Consider the following 23531-nt stretch of genomic DNA (forward strand, 5'->3'; position numbering starts at 1 on the left):
AGCTCAAAGCTGGAACCAATTGCTAAAAATTTCCAAAGAAACTTGTTATACCTTCGACATGTCCTTCCCAAAATATTATGAGCCCATCCTATGAGCTAGATGCTTGTATCTGGCTGTATTAGCAAAATACTTACTTTCTCTATGCCTAGCGGCAATCTTGTCCACATTCTTGTTAATATCAACTTAGGAATGATTAACAACATCAATCCAAGGGTATTGTAGTCTATATGCTTTTCCTTCCAATATCTAAAAAAAAATATTGTGAAACCAATGTAGACCCAAAAAAAAAAAAGCATTGGAATGTTTAAGAAAATACATATCAATCAAATTTCAAAGATGCAAAAGAAATGTTTAACTGAATATTACTATAAACAAAAATGAATCATAAATATTGATAGTTATCTAAAAACGAATTATACTGAATCTTTGCAAGGAAGAATGTATGACTCAATGATAAGACTGCGTCTAATACGAGCACACAACATTGTAAGCACCAATAAAAAAAATACTTCACATTAAGTAAAAAAAAGAGACCCGCAGTAGACCCACCTTCATCATGATAAAATGGAAAAGAAGAGGAAGAAATCAAAGCTGGAAAAAGGCACCAAATAATAGAAATGATGCCTAGGACAAATATAGTAATTGGTATCTTGATTAAAATCTTAAGTTGTGAATTGAAAACATGCATTTACAGAAAAATGAAATCTAATGCTCAATCGGAGATGCTGGAACGGGAAATGGTGTCATGACTCTACTGAAACGAGCTAGGGCGCGATCGAGATTGACGACGATGTCGATCATGGTCGGTCGTAGTTGCGCCTTGGCCACGCAGCAGACAACGGTCTTCGCCGACCGCTCCACTGCCTCAACCCCATGCTACAAGGGTTGTCCAAGTCGGACGTCAAGCAACTTGTCGTCCTCACCGGCCTCAACAAAAGGCACGACATATTCAACAATGTTGATTGGTTCCCCGTAGTCATTCCATGGCCCTGCGGCAAGTGAGGACCTGAAGAACCACGATGTTGAAGTCATGGATGTAGCTTTGGAAGTTGAAACTATAGTTTTCAAGGTCCATGTAACTGATGGTGCTCAGTGCCCGCAATTCGCCCTCCACTTCGGCGCAGAGAAATTGAAGCCTGACACCCGAGTGACCGAATTCGCGTCTAGCAAAAAGTTCAAGGACCTGATGTTGCGGTGGATGAACCACAGCGCTACAAAACTATGGAGTAACTCTATTTCTCGTGCGGCGTTGAGCAGGACTATGATCCTCATCTTCCATGAGTTCAACGCATTGGATTCTTCGTCGTTCTTTGGGTTGAGATGGTCGTAGCGAGTTCCATCCTTCATATACACATATACCAGGAGGCGGGAGGTCCTCCTTACAATAGCCCACCATGCCCATCACGTGGATGTGGTGGAGGTGAGAGAGAGAGAGAGAGTCGAGCTCTGACTGGAAGGCGCTTTCCTTGTTCTTCAAGTTTGTGTGCGGCAGCGACTCTTTCCGCTTAATTGCCACCTCATGCCCGTCGATGAGCTTCCCCTTGTATATGGAGCCGAAGCTGCCACCCCCAATTGTGGTCTCGAAGGAGAAATTGTTGGTGGCTGTTGCGAGCTCCTCAAAGCTGAACTCCACGGCTGCTCTACCGCTTCATCACGGGTGTCCCCTGGCGCCGGAAGATTTGAGACCGCGACAACGATAGGCCGCCTGTCCCTGAGGGATGCTCGATGTGAGGTTCACCATCCTTGCGCTTGAAAATGCAACCCGATGATCACCAAAGCTAGCTGCCCACTTGTAGAAAATGTCTACGTATTCCCCAATATGGTCAAAAAAAAAAAGAGGCGAGGAGGAGGAGCTCCTCTTGGTCTACGAGTATATGAAGAATGGAACTCCCTACGACCATCTCCATCTGAAGAACGACGAAGAATCCAACGCGTCGAACTCATGGAAGATGAGGATCACGGACCTGCTCAATGTTGCGCGAGGAATAGAGTTACTCTACAGATTTGTCGCGCCACGAATCATCCACCGTGACATCAGGTCCTTGAACTTTTTGCTAGACGCGAATTGGGTCGCCTGTGTGTCGAGCTTCAGTTTCTCTGGGTCGGAGTCGAAGGGCGAATTACGAGCACCAAGCACCGTCGGTTACATGGACCTCAAAACTACAATTTCAACTTCCAAAGCTATGTCCACGGCTTTGGCATCGTGGTGCTCCAGGTCCTCACCTGTCGATAGGCCGTGGAATATCACTACAGGAACCGATCAACATTGTCGAATATGTCGTGCCTTTCATTGAGGTCGGTGACGTCGGCAAGTTTCTTGACATCCGAGTCGGACAACCCTTGCAGCATAAGGCTGAGGGGTGGAGCAGGCGGCGAAGATCATCGTCCGCTGCGTGGCCAAGGCGCACCTACAGCCAACCATGATCAACATTGTCGTCAACCTCGATCGCGCCCTGGCTCTCTTCAGTAGAGTCACAACATCATTTCTCATTCCAGCATCTTTGATTGAGCATTAGATTTCATTTTTCTGTAAATGCATTCTTCCAATTCACAGCTCAAGATTTTAATCATGATACCGTGTACTATATCTATCCTATGCATCATTTCTATTATTTGGTATCTTTTTTCAGCATTCATTTCTTCCTCTTCTTTTCCTTTTTGTCATGATGAAGGTGTTCTACTCTCGGTCTCTTTCTTGTACTTAATGTGAAGTATTTCTTTCATTGGTGGCTACAATGTTGTGTGCTCGTATTAGACGCAGTTTTATCATTAAGTCATGCATTCTTCCTTGTAAAGATTCAATATAATTCACTTTTAGATGACTACCAATATTTATGATTCATTTTTATTTATAGTAATATTCAATTATGTGAAACATCTTTTGTTGCATCTTTGAATTGATTGATATGAATTTTCCTAAATACGCCAATGCTTTTTTTGGGTCTACATTTGTCACACCCTGAGAGTATAGTTGTCCACCAAACTGGACAATACCCCTAATGACAATATAGGAAATAATCGATACACTGATGCAATATAAAATCAGCAAGTTATAAATGTCAATGTGTGTATAAATGCATATACATGTGAACATACTCAGCTGAACAAGGTAAAAGTCATACTATTATGACAAAACTCAAAATCGATATTGAAAGAAAACTGTAAATACCAACAACAAAAAATAAGCCAAGTAACTCAAAAAGGAAATTCAAATGAATGGGACCGATAGCCTGGATCTCTAAGCAACACGACACATCCTCTAACTACTAAACTGAAAACAAAGGAAAGACAATGGGAAGTGAGTACGACTCAGTGGGTATAAGATAGTGCATGACTAAGTGTAAGGAAATCAAAGGAAGCAGTCTCAAAGTAATATCAACTAATCATAATAAGTGTTTAAAAATAATAAAATGCATATACTAAACTGATCCAAGCAATGATATATAATGAACAGCAGCAAGTAACAATCAACAACTATACTATGCATAACAATAAGTATAAACAGATAACAACATATATCAACAATGTAACAAACATAACACAAGCATATGCAATAAACATATCACGTGCATATACAATGGTCACTGTCGACACGAACTCCAGCTACCACTACTCTTAGTGTCGAGTAGGCGGACATGACAAAACTGCACGCAACTCCAACTACCACTTCTCCGAGTGGCCGAGTGGACAGACATGAAAAGTATCTATCTAGCTATTGATTGTACATAACTCTAGCTACCACTACCCGAGTGGCTGAGTGGACAATCAAATATACCATGATCGCTGACGACTCTCTTAACCACGAATGGGGGACAATGGTCAACAGGATATACCAACAGTCACTAACAACTCTCTCAACCATGAATGGGAGACAATGGTCGACATGATATACCAACGATCGCTGATGACTCTCAACCACGAATGAGAGAAATGGTAGACAGAATATACACAATGTAATGATAAGCAGGAAATAAATAATCACATCTACAAATATAATCATTTCTATACAATAGGAACACGGTCATATCCTACACATGATACTAAGTAACATGGATAGCAACAAGACTGCATAGATATCAAAATAGATCAAAATATAAGATCAAACAATAAAAGGTCAAGTTCAAGAAATAGATATCAAGGTAAAATAATTACTATGCAATCAATGCAAATAACAAAATCATGCACTAAGGTCAACAATTAAATAGGTCAAAGGAGGCCTATATTGTAGATCGTTCTAACCGTATTTAAGTTGAAAGTCTGTCTTGAGCTCGAATCCTACAAACAAAGAATACGGAGCAAATCTAAAAATTTATAATACATGAATCAATCAATCTACCCTTCTGATTAGTAATCCCACTAACTACTAATTAATAAGTTAGTTAACTCTTAATTGATATTTAATCAATTGTCAACTTGATTAATAATTCAATTAACCTTAAGTGGATTAATTAAATCACTACTCAATCATTAATAATTAAATCTTAACTTAATTAATTAATGATTCAATTAATTACTCTTAATTAGTTACCCAAATCGATTAATGATTAATTTCTCAATCCACTAAATCAAAACTGATTAATTAACTCCTACGAACAACAATTCTGGTTAATCAAGGTTTACCCAAATTTCTAGCTTGCGGTGGCCTCTCGGTGGCAGTAAGGTCTGGAGCAGTGGCTGGTGGCAAGTAAAACTGGAAGCCAGCAGTCGACGGCCGAAGGCAACAACTGCTGCGTTCCGGTGGTACGGTTGCAGCGACGCACAACGGTGTCCAGTGGCATCCGGCAGCGTCGACTTGATGACGACAGGGGTTTTGTAAGCTGGACTTCTACTCGGGGCCAACGTCGACGAGAAAGAGGGAAAACGCTAGCGGCATTGGCTTGCTCGCATCGACGGAGGAGCAGCACCGGCTATTGGGCGCGCAACGTTCTCACGGCACGAATCGGCTGGCTTCTGCTCGAGGCCGACATCGAGGGAGGAGAGGTCGACTGGGGTTAGGCCGGCGGTGTGAGGTGGCGGCTGCGCAACGGCGCTGCGAGCGTTGTGAGAAAGGAAACGAGAGGTAAACTTAGGGTTTTTTTTAATAAAACTTTACGTTAATAAGTTCATCAACTCTCATATATTCCAAACAAACTTTATCTCCTATATGATTTATCCCTTTAATATATATATATATAATTGTTATGCTACGGACCCTATTTTACGGATTATTTTGGACTAAAGTCCACATATTTTTTTTAATGAAAACTTTTTCTCTTTCTTTGATTTTCCTTCATTCTCACCGAACCGAAGCTCACCGCGCCTCCTTGCACCAGCCACCATCGCACCTCCTCGCGCCGCGCCGCCGACCAGCCGCCCCCGCCGCTAGCCCATCCGCCCCGCAAACGCGATCACGCCAGAATCCGACTGCGATCGCGTCGGAATCTGGTGCGATCACGGAATCTGGCGCGATCGCGGCCGGATTCCGGACGCTATCGCGACTGGACGCGATCGCACCAGATTCCGACGAGATCGTGGTCGGATTCCAACGCGATCATGGCCGGAATCTGACGCGACTATATCCCCTCGCCGCCGAAACTTCCTCTCAGCTTGGCGGTGGGCAGACGGCAGTAGCTGGAATCCATGTCGCGATCCTCGACGGGTTCACCCCTGGGCTATAGTGTGGGTGGGTTCAGGCGGTCGGAGCCCGCCGGCTATGGGTAAGTTGGTCGGCGGCGGGGCGCAAGGGTGGCTAGCACGAGGAGGCGCGGTGAGCTTCCGTTCAGCGAGAACGAAAGAAAATCAAAGAAAAAAAGTTTTCATTAAAAAAATGGCGTGTACTTTAGTCCGCAGCAATCCGTAAAATAAAGTTCGTAGCATAACAATTATATATATATATATATATATATATATTAATTTATTTAACATCCAAAAAAACCTAATAATTCCTATAAATTCATATAAACTTATTTATTTATTAATTGTCAATCATTTTATTATTATTTTACTCATTTAGATTAAATCTTATTAATTTTAATCCCTATTTTTTCTAGATATTAAATATATAAATATATATAATTATATCTATATATATATGAATATATAAATCTGGCATATTACAATATTGGTTTCATAATAACTTTTTTTTTTTTTAGATATGGAAAGGAAAAGCATATGGACTACAGTACGCCTGGATTGATGCTGTTAATTGTTCCCTAAGTTTTATATTAACAAGAATGTGGACAAGATTACTATTAGGCAGAGAGAAAGGGAGTATTTTGCTAATACACCCGAATACAGGATCTAGCTCATAGGATGGGCTCATAGTATTTAGGGAAGGTCATGTCAAAGGTAAAATAAATAAAAGATATCGTGTAATAATATGGTAAAAATGCAAAACAAAATATAAGAGAACATTATAATATCTAAAAATTTAGATATAGGCAAAGCTTCATTTAGTACCTTATTTGTTCCTTCTAGCAAAATTTATTAATCTGTATATCAATCCATATACGTCTCATAATAAGGTGTCACAAGCTATGTTAATACTCTAATTTTTACATCAAACATTGTTGCTTCTGAATATTTATTTTTAATTTTTAATATAAAATATTAATATAATCCTAGTTAGTTTCATTGACTATCTTTGGAGTGACTAATCCGGTCCCATAAAATTTTTCCACCGGCCACCAAAGGTATATCGATGGACAGTCCAGACGTCTAGTATCATTTGGTTGCACGTTTCATTTGGAAAAAAAATTATGTCCCAATTTAAGTGAATATGAAAAGGAGTCAATCAATGAACAATATCTCTTGACAAATAATTTCCAGCTCTCAGTAGCCTGACCGCAAGACTATTCGTGAGACAACTCTCTCAACCAGCTTTTCTCCCGTCTTTCTTCTGTGTTTACATCCAGAGATCTCCTATACATAAGGCTGAGCAATAAGCAAGTAAAGGTCCTGATTGAGGCACAAATAAAGAAGACAAAAGAATATAGCTAGGGGTGGGCATGTCTATCCCATTAACTGATAAACCAAACCAAAAATATTTAGTTTACTGCTTGTTAGTTTGGTTTTGGGTTATCAAGTAGGCAATTTTATCGGATTCAGTTCAATATCAATTTACATGCAGATGCAGATAAAACTTATAAAATCAAAATAATAATAGTTGTGTAAGCATAAAATATGTCATACTTCAATATAAACAAACTAACCCTAGCTATTTAATGCTAATACCCAAGTAGCTAGCCCTAATATCAGTCTCAACTAACACTTGATCCATCCAATCCCCAATAAACTTAATATCCTAAAATTAACAAAAATAACTTTAAATCTCTAATACCTTTGCAGTCTACCATTAGAAATTTATTTTTCTTTGATTTTTTGGTTTAGATAGAACCAAACAAAAATCCAACTGAAAATTTCAATTTAGTTTGAAATCCAAACCCTTTTGATTTCACTTTGGTTTTGAGTTGAACTTTTCAAACAAGAAAAAAAGATTTAGTTTGGTTTTCCCATCAAATGGATAACCTGAACCATGCCCACCTTTAAATATGACTAATAATACTATCAGTATCCACTACTACATATATAAATTAACCATGGAAGTTAGAGAATAGCACAAGGCATATTAGATGCAACTTAAAGAGAGCCTGTAAGATTAACAACAAATAGGAATTTATGACAATGTATCCTCTTCTACAGACATGTTTGATACAATAGATGGAAGTTCACTAGGTATATAATATTAAGCGCCTTGATTATAGTCCCCAGGGTGTAACACAGCTGGGGGCGCATGATTTCGTGACCAAAAGGTCCAGGGTTCGATCCTCGGGGTGACATTGCCTGGAGTTAGCGTCCCAACTATGCACTTTCAGCTATGTACCTACATTTACAACCCTCCATATCCGTGGGACCGACTCTAGGGGACCGTTGATGTGACGATTCCACATTTTTTTAAGCGCCTTGATTATAGAACAAGAATTTCTCATGAAATATAACACTTATTTGTTGTACCCAACTCCTATAGTCTTAACACACATTTTACACCGACAGATACCGCTCCAGAATTATGGCAACAGACACGTAAAAGAACATACACAACCGAAAATTTTTCAACGCTCTTACAACCAAAACTCTTAAACAAATTTTCCCTATGTGGGTGGCTAGTTTGGGTGATAGATCGCAGAGGCGGCGGAGCGAAGCAATATTTCCGGAGGCTACCACACGAAGGAGGAGGAGGAGATCAAGATATCGAGGAGGAGATCAAGATCGATGTCAGTGGCCGAGTAGGGTTTTAAATCGAGAGGAAAAGAGAGAAGAACAGGAGGATTTTGAATGGAAATCTACTTTATTTAAAATTATCAGTAAAAATGTGTTTTTTATTTTTTTAAAAAAAATCAAAGCGTTTTCTATTTCTTTTTATTTATTTATTTATTTATTTTTAATGAAATTACGCCTCTCTTTGATATATGAGCCGGCCAGTCCAGTTTTTTTTTTTTTTTTACTATATTGGGAATACATAGACATTTTCTTTTTTAAAATTTGTTTTCTGTTGAAATAGAAAATAGACAATAAAAAATATAATAACACATAAATGGAAATTTCAATGACATTTTCTCTCTTTTGTTTTTTTTGTGTGGGTCTTGAATGACGATAATTTTTTAAATTCGCCTAAATTAATTTTATAAAAAACCTGTAATAAAGGTATCCAGACGACCGGATCAATTTACGGCCGGATCAGTTTATGGATGCACGGTGGGCGGACTGCCTGGCTCGGGCGGCCACCACCTATGCGACCCAAACTACAGGATGGGTGGGAATGTGACTGATCAATCAATTGTGCCGGATTCCAGCCGGAAAGGTGGACCACATCAATGGCGATCAGTTCGCGCCTTCCGTCGTCCTCCAGACGGCGCCGGCGGCGGCGGCGGCGACGACCGACACTAACACTTCCCTTTCATTCTACTTTACCGATGCACCGCTGCTCGAGTTCTACTTTTCCTTGCACTTCACCGAGGTGGAGCTCCTTCCTCCGAAGGCCACGCGAGTGCCCGATGTTTACCTTAATTCCCAGTTGGCTCTCGGTGGATACCAGCCGCCCTACCTCCTGTCAGACTAGTTGTACAATTTGGATCCGCTAACAGGCTCGTCCGAGTATGTCTTCGCCCTCAACGCTACCCTCAATTCCACCCTCCCGCCATCTTGAACGCCCTCCAGGTGTACTACGCGATGAACATCAGGGTGAATGCCACGTTGCCACTGACGCCAACGATGGTATGTATCCGACATTTACTATCTTTGATTGAGGTAAATTATATCTAACGTTTGTGTGAATGGTTCCAATGTTGGATTTGGGGTAACTACTTGAGGCCATGATAGCGATCAAAGCAGAATATCTGGTTAAGAAAACTTGGCAGGGCGATCCGTGTGCCCCAAAGGAATATGCTTCATGCTTGGGTTGGCTTGAATTGTAGCCATTCATCTTTAAGGCCTAAGGGTCGTATTCATGTAAGTCAAAATGCATTGGGAACTAACAAAATTTCTCGAATATACACCAAAATGGTAATATGAGTTTCTTGATATTATTTACCAACCTAGCTACATATTTGGTCGTATTCATGTGAGTCAAAATGCATTGAGATTTGAGAACTAAAACAAAACATTCTTGAACACACAGAATGGGAATATGAGTTTTTTGTTATTATTTTGCTAGCCAAGCTGCACCTTTTTTCCTGCAGAAACATCTCTTCTAGTGGATTGACTGGAACCATATCAGATTCTTTTGCTTTGCTTGATGCCTCTGAGTATTTGTAAGGATTTTTCCTATTGTCCTGTTGTTTAAAGCTAGTTGGTTTTGGTGTTAATTTACAGAGACCACCATATTTTCTTGGTAAATTATGGTGTCTAATAGTAAGTTACTTTTGGTGTTAACTTCATGTGATGAACATGCGTGTAACTTGAAGGTAAAGAAGACACCTTCCATAGAATTTAACCCCATAGAGATCTCTATATATTATAGGAAGAATCATAATTGCCCTCCTTATGTGTCATATATAACATAAATTAGCTAGGTTGGTTCTGCCACTTTTATGCATGCATTTGGTGATGCATCAGTTACCTACGCTCTTCTTCTTTTTTTATCATTCAAGTAGTTAAAAGATCATTTATGCTAACATGTTGCCTATTTCCTAGATAACAGATTAGTTCCTCCAATCTCAATATAAAAGCGTACTTGCAATTTATGAGTTAGTTATGATGAAACCAATCTCCCATACCATTGCAGAATCTGTGAATTGATTTTATTGATACGGAATTTTGACTACAAATCTTGGTTATCCTCAAGGATAGAAGTACAAAAATCTACATAACAAGAGCAACAACTTGAACATGAGAAGTAAATAGCAGGTAAAGTTAGCAAACACAAACTAATGAAGGTTAAAAGTAGGAAGTTGCATATCATACCAGTTCTCTGGCTTATGACCTCGTAATTGAAGGTAATATTAACTGGTCAGATTGTGAATTCGAGCTTAAAGATTGATGTAGAAGTATTATGCTTTGGTAGAATAGAAGCAATTGATTCTTTTAGAAAAGTGGATGGATTTTGAATATGAAAATTGAACCATGAGATTTTCTTGTGGCTTTGTAAATGCTAGTTAATCTGTTCTTGCCGGTGGTTGCAATTTAATAATATTGTGATTTAATATGATACGGTTATATTGTTTCGATGAAAGTTGTAGTAATATATAGAAAGAGGTATACATCACAGTTAATTGAAGTCTTTTGTTTGCTTGAAGCTGGTACTTATGCCAAGCTGAAAAGTTAGAATTTCAATTCTTTGATGGAAATAATATCATTTGTTCTATTCTGAATATTTTCTTGATTTCTATGCTTTGCATATAGATGAAAGAAACTCTATATTTTCATTAACGGTAATTCTTGTTGGCCAGAATCTGGCCAGCTAGAATTTTTTATCCTCCAATTAAAATGCATGCATGTACATGCATGTAATTAATGTACACATATGATATTACTAAAATACCCATGTGTACACTTGCATGTATTGATTCTAGCTGGCCAGATTCTGGCCATTTAGCATTACCCTTTCATTAATTGGGTAGTTTATAGATCGGAATCTTTATGCTTTGCATAAAGATAATAGGAATTTTACATTTTCATTAATTAGGTAATATCGAAGCAGCAAACTGTGTTGTTTTCTTGAGTAAAGACTTAAATTACATATTAGTTTTTAAAAATTTCTAAATGCTAGGTTCACCAACCACACAATTCCAGGCAACACTGAGAGTAAAAAGAAGATAAACACACTTATTATTCTGGTTATTTGTTGTGCTGTCCTTGGGTTGCTATTGATTCTTATGCTGGCAGGATGGTTTATTTGGCTGAGAAAAAAGGGGAAAAGGTAATAATATTGAGGAGAATCTGTGTCTCTGATTTGTTTATGTAATGTTTGTCCAAATTTCTGTAAATTCATCTTGTTCCTTATTTTTGTCAAAAGTTTTGGTTGCGTTGAATGTGACACGGCATATTGAAGCAACCATAGCTCAGAAAACTGAACATGGACCACATCTGCAAGTTGATGGTGAGAAATTCACTTTCAATCATCTGCAAGTAATTACTAACGACTTTGCTCAAGTCATTGGGAAAGGGGCTTTTGCGACATTCTATCTAGGTCATTCGGACGAACTCAAGTTGCAGTCAAAGTGCATTCATGATTTACTTCACAGCAGACCCAAGAATTTGAATGAGGTAAATTATTCTGATTATTATGAGTCTTAATTTTCCAAATTGGTTTCCTCTGAAACTATGAACAGTCCATCAAATTCCTCTAAGCTGTTTCAATACATTTCAATTGACAATTAAATTTCGATTGTAGGCAAGGCAGCTACTAAGGATTCATCATAGGAATGTTGTTTCTCTTCTGGGTTACTGCAGAGATGAAACTTTTTTAGCTCTTGTTTATGAGTACATGCCCCATGGAAGCCTCAAAGATCATTTCCAAGGTCCTCTCCAAGAACATTGCATCCATAAATTAAATTGCAAAAAATGTTTCTGAAGATTTTATGTTTTTATTATGTCTTGACATGGATGGTTTTTATCTAGGTAAAACAGGCATTGATCAGGAATATGGAGAGTTATACTATGCAAGTGGTAACTTGTCTCATTACATTATAACATCATGTTGGAACATTTTCTATCATCATTATTTTTATTATGTTCATGTGAATCTGTGAACCTATGACCTCGGGAGACAATTAAAGACAAAAAATCTTTATCTTGACCAACCTTTCCAACTAGGTTTTCCTCTGCAAAAGATGCTAAAAATTCTCAAATGTTGTAGCAATAAGACGAAGTATAATAGCATTTAGTAACTAGGCACTTGGATCTTCTCTCTGAACATGATGTGGATTTTGGTGATGATATGATACATGAACGGACAATTTATCTAGAACCTTGAATTGGAGAGCGTCTAATGATTGCATTGGAAGTTGCTCAAGGTCTTCAATGATTTTATTCTTCTTTGCCTTTATATATATCTTCTGGCAACTTTTATAATGTCCTTGCTTCTTTCTTGCTTCAAAAATAATACAGGACTTGACTATCTCCACGGAGGATGCATGCCGCCTATAATACATAGAGATTTGAAGACCTATAATATTCTTTTAGGTGAAAAACTTGAGGCCGAACTAACAGACTATGGGATATCTAAATCTTTCAATAATAACACAGATGTCACCGCCTCGAAATGGTTGGAACCCCAGGATACACTGACCCTGAGTATGTCTATTTTTTTATGTATATTTTGGGTTTGTTTACCCTATTTAACGGCGATTTAGTTCATGATCAATTGAAAATAGAGATCTTCTTGCACTTTTCTTTGATTGAAAATCACAAAATTTTCCAACTGATGTAGAGAAGTTCTAATAAGTTTTTTTTTTCAGATTTTAAATTAAAGTTGAATTATGAAAGGGAAAAATCTTTAGATCTTTAGATATTCTTTTACAACCACTTGTCTTATCTTTCTCAGAGCATGGCTCCCCTCCATGTCTTGCCACATGAACTAATAGCTATTAGCCACCCGTGATTTACCTCCTCTGTGTTGACCTAGGGACATATTGGTGGGGGCGTTGGGGACGAGCGAATCACTTTTATAAAATAATGCCACATTTATATAACATCTGTTTATTCTCAAGGGTCCCAAGTGGGAACAAAACTATTCAGCACACTTAACAATCATTCTTGATGGAAATGCATAGTCATTTGTATCTTAGGGCAGTCATCCAATATATCCAAACTGTCATTCGTCATTATGAATTTGATATATCCATGTCCATGATAAATTCGAATTGTTTTGTTTGATTACAAAGTGCGTAGATATTTCTAACAAATGGCAACACATACACTAGGGTTGTCTATCAAATTTGTAGATAAACTCTGAATTATTACAATTCTGCTATAGAAGTACTAGATATTTTGTCAACTAGCAAGAATGGTGCTTGAAATTAGTTCTTTTTGTTACGTTTTCAACCATTCCCTTTTTTTTTTCTTGAATTTCACTTCATTATTGTACTATAATAAAGAGACAAAATTCATTCGATTTGTAGCAAAATACTGCTTGGTTTCACAACAAACTGTTGCAGAGAAGTAAACTTATTCTCTTGAACTAATGCAAATTGGCTTTTTTTTACATTATTGTAACTACGTTGGAGGTAAAACAGTTTGAGCGTTTTCATACCTTAATTTGTTTGATTTTGGTGATTCTTTGACATTTGACAATATAAGATCTTTATGATCATCCTTGAATATTCGAGACTTACTGTTAGTCATTGTATCAGGTTCCATAAAACTTACCAGCTTATGGAGAAGAGTGACATATATAGCTTCGGAGTGGTCCCTCTGGAGCTAATCACTAGCCAACGAGCCATACAGTCCAGCAGAAGTAAGGTTCACATTGTTCAATATATGGCATCCTATATTGCCCCAGGGAACATCGATGCTGTAGTTGTCAATATATCTCACGGGGCATTCAGTAACAACAGGTCTTGCAATGCAGTGCAAGCAGATACCTAGAGCCGTAACTTCCATGAGGCCAGAGAGGCAACCGCCTCAGGGCCCAACCCAATGAAAGACCCATTTTTTAATTATATAAAAGACATGGACCCTAAATAGCTGTTAAACCTATTCTCACGACTCCGAGGCACACACCGACGCATGACTCTTCTTTGGACGCAATTTCTTCTCTGGTGTTGCTCTTCTTTGCATGCGATTTCTTCTTTGACGTTCTTTCTACCAAGGCATGGATCCACGGAACAAGAGGTAATCATAATCTTCTTCTTCGACCATCTTTTTCATCTTGCAACACGTGACACTAATTGTAATCTAATCATGCAACAAGGATTGTTTGTGCGACCTAATCACGTCGATTCTCGCAATGGCTATCTCATTCGACGCAGGCTGGCGGTTGGCCTTTGCTCGCGTGACTTAATTGTGTAGCACGGGGTTGTCGTACGCTACCTCAGTCACTTGTGCGAACTACGATCTAATTGCATGGTGGTTACTACTTGTCGCGTTGCTACTGTCTGCGGCCACTACATTGGTCTCAATGTTATAGAATACACTAAATGGACTATCAAAGTTATCGATTGAGAAAGAAAGAGTTCAACAATTGAATTATACAGATTTAATAAATATTTTTATCTCTAAAATAGCTAGATGAAAAGTGTTTATATAATTATTTTAAATATTTATTAATTTTTTATCGATGTAATATATTTATTTTTAGTTTATTTATATATTTAGTGTATATGTTATTTGTAAATTGAACTTTATTATTATTTGTCGTAGCAAAAGAGTCACTTTTTAGTATGCGCTTCAGGTCTCGTCGAACACAGGTACGACTCTACAGATACCTCTGCTGATAGGCCAATGATAGTCGACATTGTGAACCGGCTCAAGGAGTGCATGGAACTTGTGGCTACGAGTGAGGATAGCACAAATTGGAATGTCGAAGGTGAAAGATCTGTCCAGTTTAACGCACTTGAGGTAGAAGGGTCGAACCATCACCTAGGTCCAAGATGAATTGAAAATCTTGTCTTTCCCTGTATGAGATGCGAGATTCTTCAACAGCGTTATCTTGAAATGGTGTGTATTTCTCATTGTGGGGTCTACTATAATTATTTTGATAACTGGAATGACTAAATAAATGAATTCTTCAATCCTGTAAGATGATAAAGCCCTTTCTGTAGTTTCTCCTCATTCCAAGCAATGGACGAACATTAATTCTTGGGGCATCATATTATACGCATGGATGTATAAGAACACAAGAGAAATCTCATTGTGAAATAAGTAAAGAGAATATGGTATATTTATTAGATATAACAACTCAAATTATGTTGTGTCAGTCTCTCGCGGAGGTAGATGACCATCAGTCTAGGGGTGTAATCGAGCTGAGTCGAGTTAAATTTTTGAATGTTTGAGTTTAACTCGTTTATAATCGAACTGAGTTCGAATTTTATTTAACAAATATATTCATAACTCACAAGCTTATTCGAGCTTTTATCGAATCTAAATGAACTTAATAAATATAAATTATAAATTTAAATATTCATTAAAAATTAAATTATATATTTAGAGAAAATTATAATATTCCTATTATAATTTATAATTTTATTCTAATAAATAAATTTAATATATTTATCTATATGTTCCATTAGTAAAATGTAAAATATATAAATTCAATATCAAAACTATTATTTTTTTATTTAAAAGTTGATTTATGAGTTTAACGAACATATTCACGAACTAACAAATCGAATTTTGTGAAGCTTGAGTTTAATTATTTATCTTAACAAGCCTCATTACATTCTTACGCCAGTCTGACAAAACTCCCCAATTACGTATGACGTCAGTTGCAGTTACTTATTTTTTGTAAGTCGTTAAAAAAAAAAAGTTTACATTAATAGCATAAGAAAATATTACATGTTTTTTCAAAATAAAATCATTTTTGAAATTGTAGTGATAAATGATTCTTAAAATGTTACAAACCATTTCCTCACTAGTAACGACTTTAGAAAGATCATGGAGAGAAGATATATTGATAACCTAGAAATAAATAGCCATACACGCCTCCTAAGATTGCAAAGCTAGTAAATCAATTTCACAAAGATTATAGACTAGGATGCTAAGGAATAAAACATCATTTATTGAATTTACTTGTAAAGAAGCACGAGTAAATTGGAGCGAAAATGAAGACAAAAATACCAAATATATATCAAAAATACCACTAATTTGATATGAATAATATGAAATAAAATCATATCGAAAATTTGGTATACTAAACTTACGTATACTGAAGTTTGGTATACCGAATTTCTTTATACTAATACTTTGGTATACCGAAGATTTGGTTTATCAAGTATAGGTATACTAAAGTTCGCTAAATCGAAATTCTTTATATTGAAACTTTGGTATACCGAAGTTTTGGTGTACCAAGTGTTGGTATACCAAAGTTCCGTATAGCATACTTCAGTATAGGTATACTGAGTGATGATAGAGGTGGACTACCTGTGGAAGAAGATAGTGGAAGAACTTTGATATTTTTTTAATCATTAATGTTTAGACAGAGGTTGTTGAGCCCCTCATTTAGAACTAACAGATTTTATCATCTGTATAATGTCCTTGTCTTTTTTTGTGAGGGTAACTGTTCAGAAGGGGGTTGTCGGTGCAGGCTCACAGGCTACATGTACTGTCCCTCCTCTTCTTCTTAATAAGCTCCTCCCACCCGCTAGTCATCTTCATCTTCGACAATGACTCTTGTGATGGTGGTTCTGATGATGATGCTCGCCGCGACTTGCGCTTCCTTCTGGCTTCCGCTCGCTGCCCCACCGCCGATCACAGAGCCATTCGACGCTTCGAAGCCTCCAAAGTCACCGCCGATCACAGAGCTGCCACAACTGCCGCTTCCACCTCCACCACCCACCTTGCTGTCACCACTCACGACCTCCAATGAGCCCTTCAGGGCCCCCAATCCCGCAAAGTAGTCTCCAAAGTTGCCCCCAAAGCCGCCGTCTCCACCGATTGAGCTACCACCGATTGAGTTGCTGCCAATTTAGCTGCCACCGTAGCCGCTTCCACCAACCCCACCACCCCTGTGACCTGAGAACCCTGTGAATTCGTCCCTTTCTAGCTAGTAAATAATGTTAGGGACTGTTTATCTAGTCCAGTTTAATGAAATTATGAGGTTTTTCAACTAAAAAAAATACACTCGGCAAGGTTATTAAACGGTTGTGCTAGACAGTATATTGATACGTCGATAGCAAAGTGGGACAAATATGATTCACTAAACATGATATCTGTCCCATTGTAGAATATTTAACTATAAACTTGAAAACTTGCACAGATCCTTTAAAAATATATGTAAGTCACTAAGAACTTACTAAGTTCTACGAGGAACAGAGACGTTGAATGAGGCTTCAAGGGCTTCTTTATCATTTTCTTCATCTATATTAATAAGCATGTGAGTTTTAATTAAATCCTACACAAGAAAATAAAAGCAAAGAAAGAAAAAAAAAAGACAAAGACAAAGACAAGTGTGAATAATCAAAATATTTGCACATATTTTAATTAACATAGTGAATTCAAAGGATTATAAATATTTTATTTGAATGAAGCTAGTAGCTTGTCATTTCGTTTTTAGTTTTACAAAGTCAATTATAAATATTGCTCTAGTTTTCTTCTGCATGAATGGCTGTTGTACTAGTTGTGTCTGGTTCAGTTTCAATTGAACCTGAAAATATAAATTAAAATGTTTTTAATTAAAATATTCAAGTTTTTATTGGCGTTTGATCGTCGGTTGATCATTGCAAACAGCTTACCTCTATAGGGTGAGAAATTATGACTAGGATATGGGAAGATTCATACATATGTTTGAGCCATGACAGTAGATACATATTATATGAGGTAATTCATTACTCATTAGAAAAAATAATCCAATTGTTTTAATTTGACCATTTAATTCAAGTATGCATCTTCCTGGCCTATGTTTAAACAAATACTCATAGATATCAATTATTTAATAAATCATTTATGTATTGAATGTTTTTAAGTTTTATGCATGATAGATATAGTGTATAAACAGTCCTTTACTAGATGCATTGTGGGTAGGGATGTAAATGAACCAAACGGTTCGCGAGCTATTCGGAGCTCGATTCGTTAAAAAGCTCGTTCGAGTTCGTTCGTTTATCTTATCGAACCGAGCTCGAGCTCGATTTTGAGCTCGACAGTTTTATCGAGCTGAGCTCGAGCTTAAGGATATTCGTCTCGTGAGCTCGCGAACATGTTCGTTTATAGGCTCGCGAGCCAAAAAAATGAACCTTAAAACGAGTCTTAAACCGAGCCAAAAAAACAAGCTCTAAAACGAGTCAAAAAAATGATCTCTAAAACGAGCCTTAAAATGAGCTTTAAAATGAGTCAAAAAACGAGCTCTAAAACGAGACAAAAACAAGCTCTAAACGAGCCCAAGCTCGCTTAACGAGTTAGGCTCGTTGACTTTGATAATCGAGCTAATAATGAACCGAGCTCGAACAGTTCGCGAGCTTAATAATTCTAAAACGAGCCTAGCTCGAGTCTTGTGATAAAAGCTCGATTCGAGCTCGAGCTCGAATATAACTTAAACGAGCCGAGCTCGAGCCTAATACTGTTCAGCTCGGTTCGGCTCGTTTACATCCCTAATTGTGGGGAGGGTCTTCAGCTTAATTTTTTCGGTATTAATTAGTATCAACTTAACCAGGCGCACTTTCTTAATTAAACCACTAAGAGTGGTATTTGGCCCCCCTTCAGCATCTCTCTATCTCAAGCGACGCAAGCCTTTAATCCAATTTCTATGTATTTGACAGGCAGAGATAATGACAGTGTTTATCAGGCATTAATTAATTTCCAACTAATTTAGTGCTTAACAAACCCTTTAAATGAGCTCATTGTTGCTGGGCTATTGCATATTTTATTTGGATAGATGCATCTATACCGTTTATTTTTCTCTTCACATCTTCTCAGCAAAGTTTCTCTTTATCATGCGTTCGCTTCTTGCTTGCATTCACTGCCATTAACCTTCGCCACCTCTCTTTTCTTGGACCTTCAGGACCCTCATCCTCCTCCTCTCTCATTTATGTCCCTATTTACTTTCGATCTTTGCAGCCGCCTTGAGTGATCCGCTACTTGCCTGAGTATTTTGGTAAAATCCATTATTGAAGCACCTATTTTGAGCTACCACGCCTTTTCTTCTTCAATTTTTTTGTAGTAGTGCATGGCACCATTGATCGATATGGAAACTTAACTGTTTTTGGAAGTGTAGGTATTTTTTGCCTTCCCTTTTCATGAATCAACACTACAAGCAAAAAATAAAAAACAAGGTGGTGCCTTTTGATGCTTCAACCTTCCTGCGAGTAAGATCTCATAGATTCTGCTAGAAGGCAGCGAGCGGGGATGAGAGTGTAGGAGGAGAGGGACCAAAGCACTTGATTTTTAAAATGAGGTCGGAAACTAGACTATATTCGGTGGTCTTCCAGCTTACACCTACTCGTACCAGGTATGCCACCAAATCCTTATCAATGCCTCTATTTCTTGTTCGATAATGAGGGATAGATCGAGGGATTTATATAGAAAGACCAGATGCCCGAGAGTGTGAAAATTTGAGATCTTGTAAGGTATTATTGTTTCTATGATCTGGAGATTTGAACCAAAAAAGTGTTATCTTTAGATTTGATAATGGATGCATTTTATTTCCTAGTGGAAGACTACTTTGATGCCGGAATTACTTAATACAATATGTTTCATAAAGAGACTGATAGTACTCTTCTCGATCGAGATTGACGCTTTCCTGTTTTTCATGTGGAATGGATAAGAATTGAACTGTGAATTTTTTGATTTGGTGATGGTAGTGGTGTTTCCTTTTCCAACTAGCTGGTACGAGTATGATATCATTTTGATTTGTGTGCATGCCTCTGCTGTAGACACTTCTAATAAACTTACGTATACTGAAATTTGGTATACCGAATTTCTTTATACTAAAACTTCGGTATACCGAAGATTTGGTGTATCAAGAGTCGGTATACTAAAGTTCGCTAAATTGAAATTTTTTATATTGAAACTTTGGTATACCGAAGTTTTGGTGTACCAAGTATTGGTATACCAAACTTCAGTATAGGTATACTGAGTGGTGGTAGAGGTGGATTACCTGTGAAAGAAGATAGTGGAAGAACTTTGATATTAATTTTTAATCATTAATGTTTAGACAGAGGTTCTTGAGCCCCTTATTTTAGAACTAACAGGTTTTATCATCTGTATAATGTCCCTGTCTTTTTTGTGAGGGTAACTGTTCATATGGGGGTTGTCGGCGACGGTTCGCAGGCTACATGTATTGCCCCTCCTCTTCTTCTTTATACGATCCTCCCACCAGCTAGTAATCTTCATCTCCGACAATGACTCTTGTGGTGGTGGTTCTGATGATGACGCTCGCCGCTACCTGCGCTTCCTTCTGGCTCCCGCTCTCTGCTCCACCGCCGATCACAGAGCCATTCGATGCCTCGAAGCCTCCAAAGTCACCGCCGATCACAGAGCTGCCACAGCTGCCGCTTCCACCTCCACCACCCACCATGATGTCACCACTCACGGCCTCCAAAGAGCCCTTCAAGGCCACCAAGCCTGCAAAGTCTGCTCCATAGTTGCCCCCAAAGCTGTCGTCTCCACCGATTGTGCCGCTGCCGATTTAGCTGCCACCGCTGCCGCTTCCACCATCCCCACCCTCCTGTGACCTGTGACCTGTGAACCTTGTGAATTCATCCCTTTCTAGCTAGTAAATAATGTTAGGGATGATGTTTATCTAGTCCAGTTTAATGAAATTATGAGGTTTTTCAACTAAAAAAAATGCGCTGTGCAAGGTTATTAAACGACTGTGCTATACAGTATATTGATATGTCGACAGCAAAGGGGGACAAATATGATTCACTAAACATGATATCTGCCTCATTGTAGAATATTTAACTTTAAACTTGAAAAACTTGCACAGATCTTTTAAAAATAGTTGTAAGTCGCTAAGAACTTACTAAGTTCTACGAGGAACAGAGACCATGAATGAGGCTTCAAGGGCTTCTTTATAATTTTCTTTATCTATATTAATAAACATGAGAGTTTTAATTAAATCCTATACAAGAAAAAAAAAGAAAAAAAAAAAGACAAAGACAAAGTGTGAATAATCAAAATATCTGCACATATTTTAATTAACATAGTGAATTCAAGGGATTATAAATATTTTATTTGAATGAAGCTAGTAGATTGTCATTTCATTTTTAGTTTTACAAGGCCAATTATAGATATTGCTCTAGTTTTCTTCTGTATGAATGACTGTTGTACAAGTTGTTCCGGGTTCAGTTTCAATTGAACTTGAAAATATAAATTAAAATGTTTTTAATTAAAATATTCAAGTTTTTGTTAGTGTTTGATCGTCGGTTGATCATTGCAAACAACTTACCTCTATAGAATGAGAAATTATGACTAGGATATGGGAAGAATAAGACATATGTTTGAGCCATGACAGTAGATACATATTATATGAGGTCATTCATTACTCATTAGAAAAAATAATCCAATTGTTTTAGTTTGACCTTTTAATTCAAGTATGCATCTTCCTGGCCTATGTTTAAACAAATGCTCGTAGATATCAATTATTTAATAAATCATTTATGTATTTAATGTTTTTAAGTTTAATGCATGATATATATAGTGTATAAAGAGTCCTTTACTAGATGCATTGTGGGGAGGGTCTTCAGCTTAATTTGGTCGGTATTAATTAGTAATCAACTTAACCAGGTGCACTTTCTAAATTAAACCACTAAGAGTGGTATTTGGCCCCCCTTCAACATCTCTCTATCTCAAGGGATGCGAGCCTTTAATCCAATTTCTATGCAGAGATAATGACAGTTTTATCAGGCAGTAATTAATTTCCAACTAATTTAGTGCTTAACAAACCCTTTAAATGAGCTCATTGTTGCTGGGCTCTTGCATATTTTATTTGGATAAATGTATCTATACCGTTTATTTTTCTCTTCTCATCTTCTTTGCAAAGTTTCTCTTTATCATGCGTTCGCTTCTTGCTTACATTCACTGCCATTAACCTTCGCCACCTCTCTTTTCTTGGACCTTCAGGACCCTCATCCTCCTCCTCTCATTTATGTCCCTAGTTACTATCGATCTTTGCGGCCACCTTGAGTGATCCGTTGTTTGCTTGAGTATTTCGGTAAGTTCTAGTATTGAAGCACCTATTTTGAGCTACTACTCCTTTTCTTCTTCAGTTTTTTTGTAGTAGTGCTTGGCACCATTGGTCGATCTGGAAACTTAACTGTTTTTGGAAGTGTATGTATTTTTTGCCTTTCCTTTTTCTTGAATTAGCACTACAAGCAAAAAATAAAAAACAAGGTGGGTCCTTTTGATGCTTCCACCTTCTTGCGAGTAAGATCTCATAGATTCTGCTAGAAGGCAGCGAACGGGGACGAGAGTGGAGGAGGAGAGGGACCAAAGTATATGATTTTTAAAATGAGGTAAGAAACTAGATTAGATTCGGTGGTCTTCCAGCTTACACCTACTCGTACCAGGTATGACGCCAAATCCCTATCAACGCCTCTATTTCTTGTTCGATACTGAGGGATAGATCGAGGGATTTATATAGAAAGACTAGATGCCCGAGAGTGTGAAAAATTGAGATCTTGTAAGGTATTATTGTTTCTATGACGTAGAGATTTGAACCAAAAAAGTGATATCTAAAGATTTGATAATGGATGCATTTTATTTCCAGGTGGAAGACTACTTTGATGCCGGAATATTACTTAATACAATACGTTTTATAAACAGACTGAGAGAACTCTTCTTGATCAAGATTGACGCTTTTCTATTTTTCACGTGCAATGGGTAAGAATTGAACTGTGATTTATTGATTGATGATGATAGTGGTGTTTCCTTTTCCAACTAGCTGGTATGAGTATGATATCATTTTGATTTGTGTGCATGCCTCTGCTGTAGACATTTCTAATAAACTTACATATACTGAAGTTTGGTATACCGAATTTCTTTATATTAAAACTTCGGTATATCGAAGATTTGGTGTATCAAGTGTCGGTATACTAAGTTCGCTAAATTGAAATTCTTAATATTGGTATACCAAACTTTGGTATACCGAAGTTTTGGTGTACCAAATGTTGGAATACCAAATTTCAGTATAGGTATACTGAGTAATGGAAGAGGTGGACTACCTCTGGAAGAAGATAGTGGAAGAATTTGATATTATTTTTTAATCATTAATATTTAGACAATGGCTATTGAGCCCCTCATTTTAGAACTAACAGATTTTATCATCTGTATAATATCCCTGTCTTTTTTACGAGGGTAACTGTTCACATGGGGGATGTTGGCGTCGGCTCACAAGCTACATGTACTACCCCTCTTCTTCTTTATACGCTCCTCCCACTAGCTAGTAATCTTCATCTTCGACA

At 37.6% G+C, this 23531-nt stretch overlaps 1 protein-coding gene across 12 annotated transcripts; it reads left to right on the forward strand.

Moving 5' to 3' along the window:
• Positions 1 to 8712: 8712 nt before the first annotated feature.
• Positions 8713 to 15149, forward strand: LOC122044939 (probable LRR receptor-like serine/threonine-protein kinase At4g29180). Of its 12 annotated transcripts, XR_006129834.1 has the most exons (9): positions 8713 to 9788; positions 11246 to 11395; positions 11492 to 11575; positions 11666 to 11742; positions 11870 to 11996; positions 12097 to 12144; positions 12586 to 12771; positions 13830 to 14310; positions 14870 to 15149. XR_006129834.1 is itself a non-coding variant. In XM_042604971.1 (7 exons), the coding sequence occupies exons 2-7, from the start codon at positions 11440 to 11442 to the stop codon at positions 13898 to 13900; spliced, it is 645 nt and encodes a 214-aa protein (XP_042460905.1). In that variant the 5' UTR covers positions 8713 to 9788; positions 11246 to 11439; the 3' UTR covers positions 13901 to 14160. The 12 variants fall into 12 exon arrangements, 7 of the variants coding, with proteins under 7 accessions (XP_042460905.1, XP_042460901.1, XP_042460903.1 ...); XR_006129831.1 differs by adding an exon at positions 12370 to 12491 and having other exon boundaries at positions 11246 to 11742; XR_006129832.1 differs by having other exon boundaries at positions 11492 to 11742.
• Positions 15150 to 23531: the final 8382 nt, after the last annotated feature.

The sequence above is a fragment of the Zingiber officinale genome, chromosome 2B (genome assembly GCF_018446385.1).
Source record: "Zingiber officinale cultivar Zhangliang chromosome 2B, Zo_v1.1, whole genome shotgun sequence".
NCBI lineage: Eukaryota > Viridiplantae > Streptophyta > Magnoliopsida > Zingiberales > Zingiberaceae > Zingiber > Zingiber officinale.

Bases quoted from the DNA above. Each gene is read 5' to 3' on its own strand.
- LOC122044939 (XM_042604967.1), top strand. From the start codon at position 11,440: ATGTTTGTCCAAATTTCTGTAAATTCATCTTGTTCCTTATTTTTGTCA. The intron at 11,997-12,096 runs GTCCTCTCCAAG...GTTTTTATCTAG, and splicing joins CCTCAAAGATCATTTCCAAG to GTAAAACAGGCATTGATCAG. The intron at 12,145-12,585 runs GTAACTTGTCTC...AAAATAATACAG, and splicing joins AGAGTTATACTATGCAAGTG to GACTTGACTATCTCCACGGA.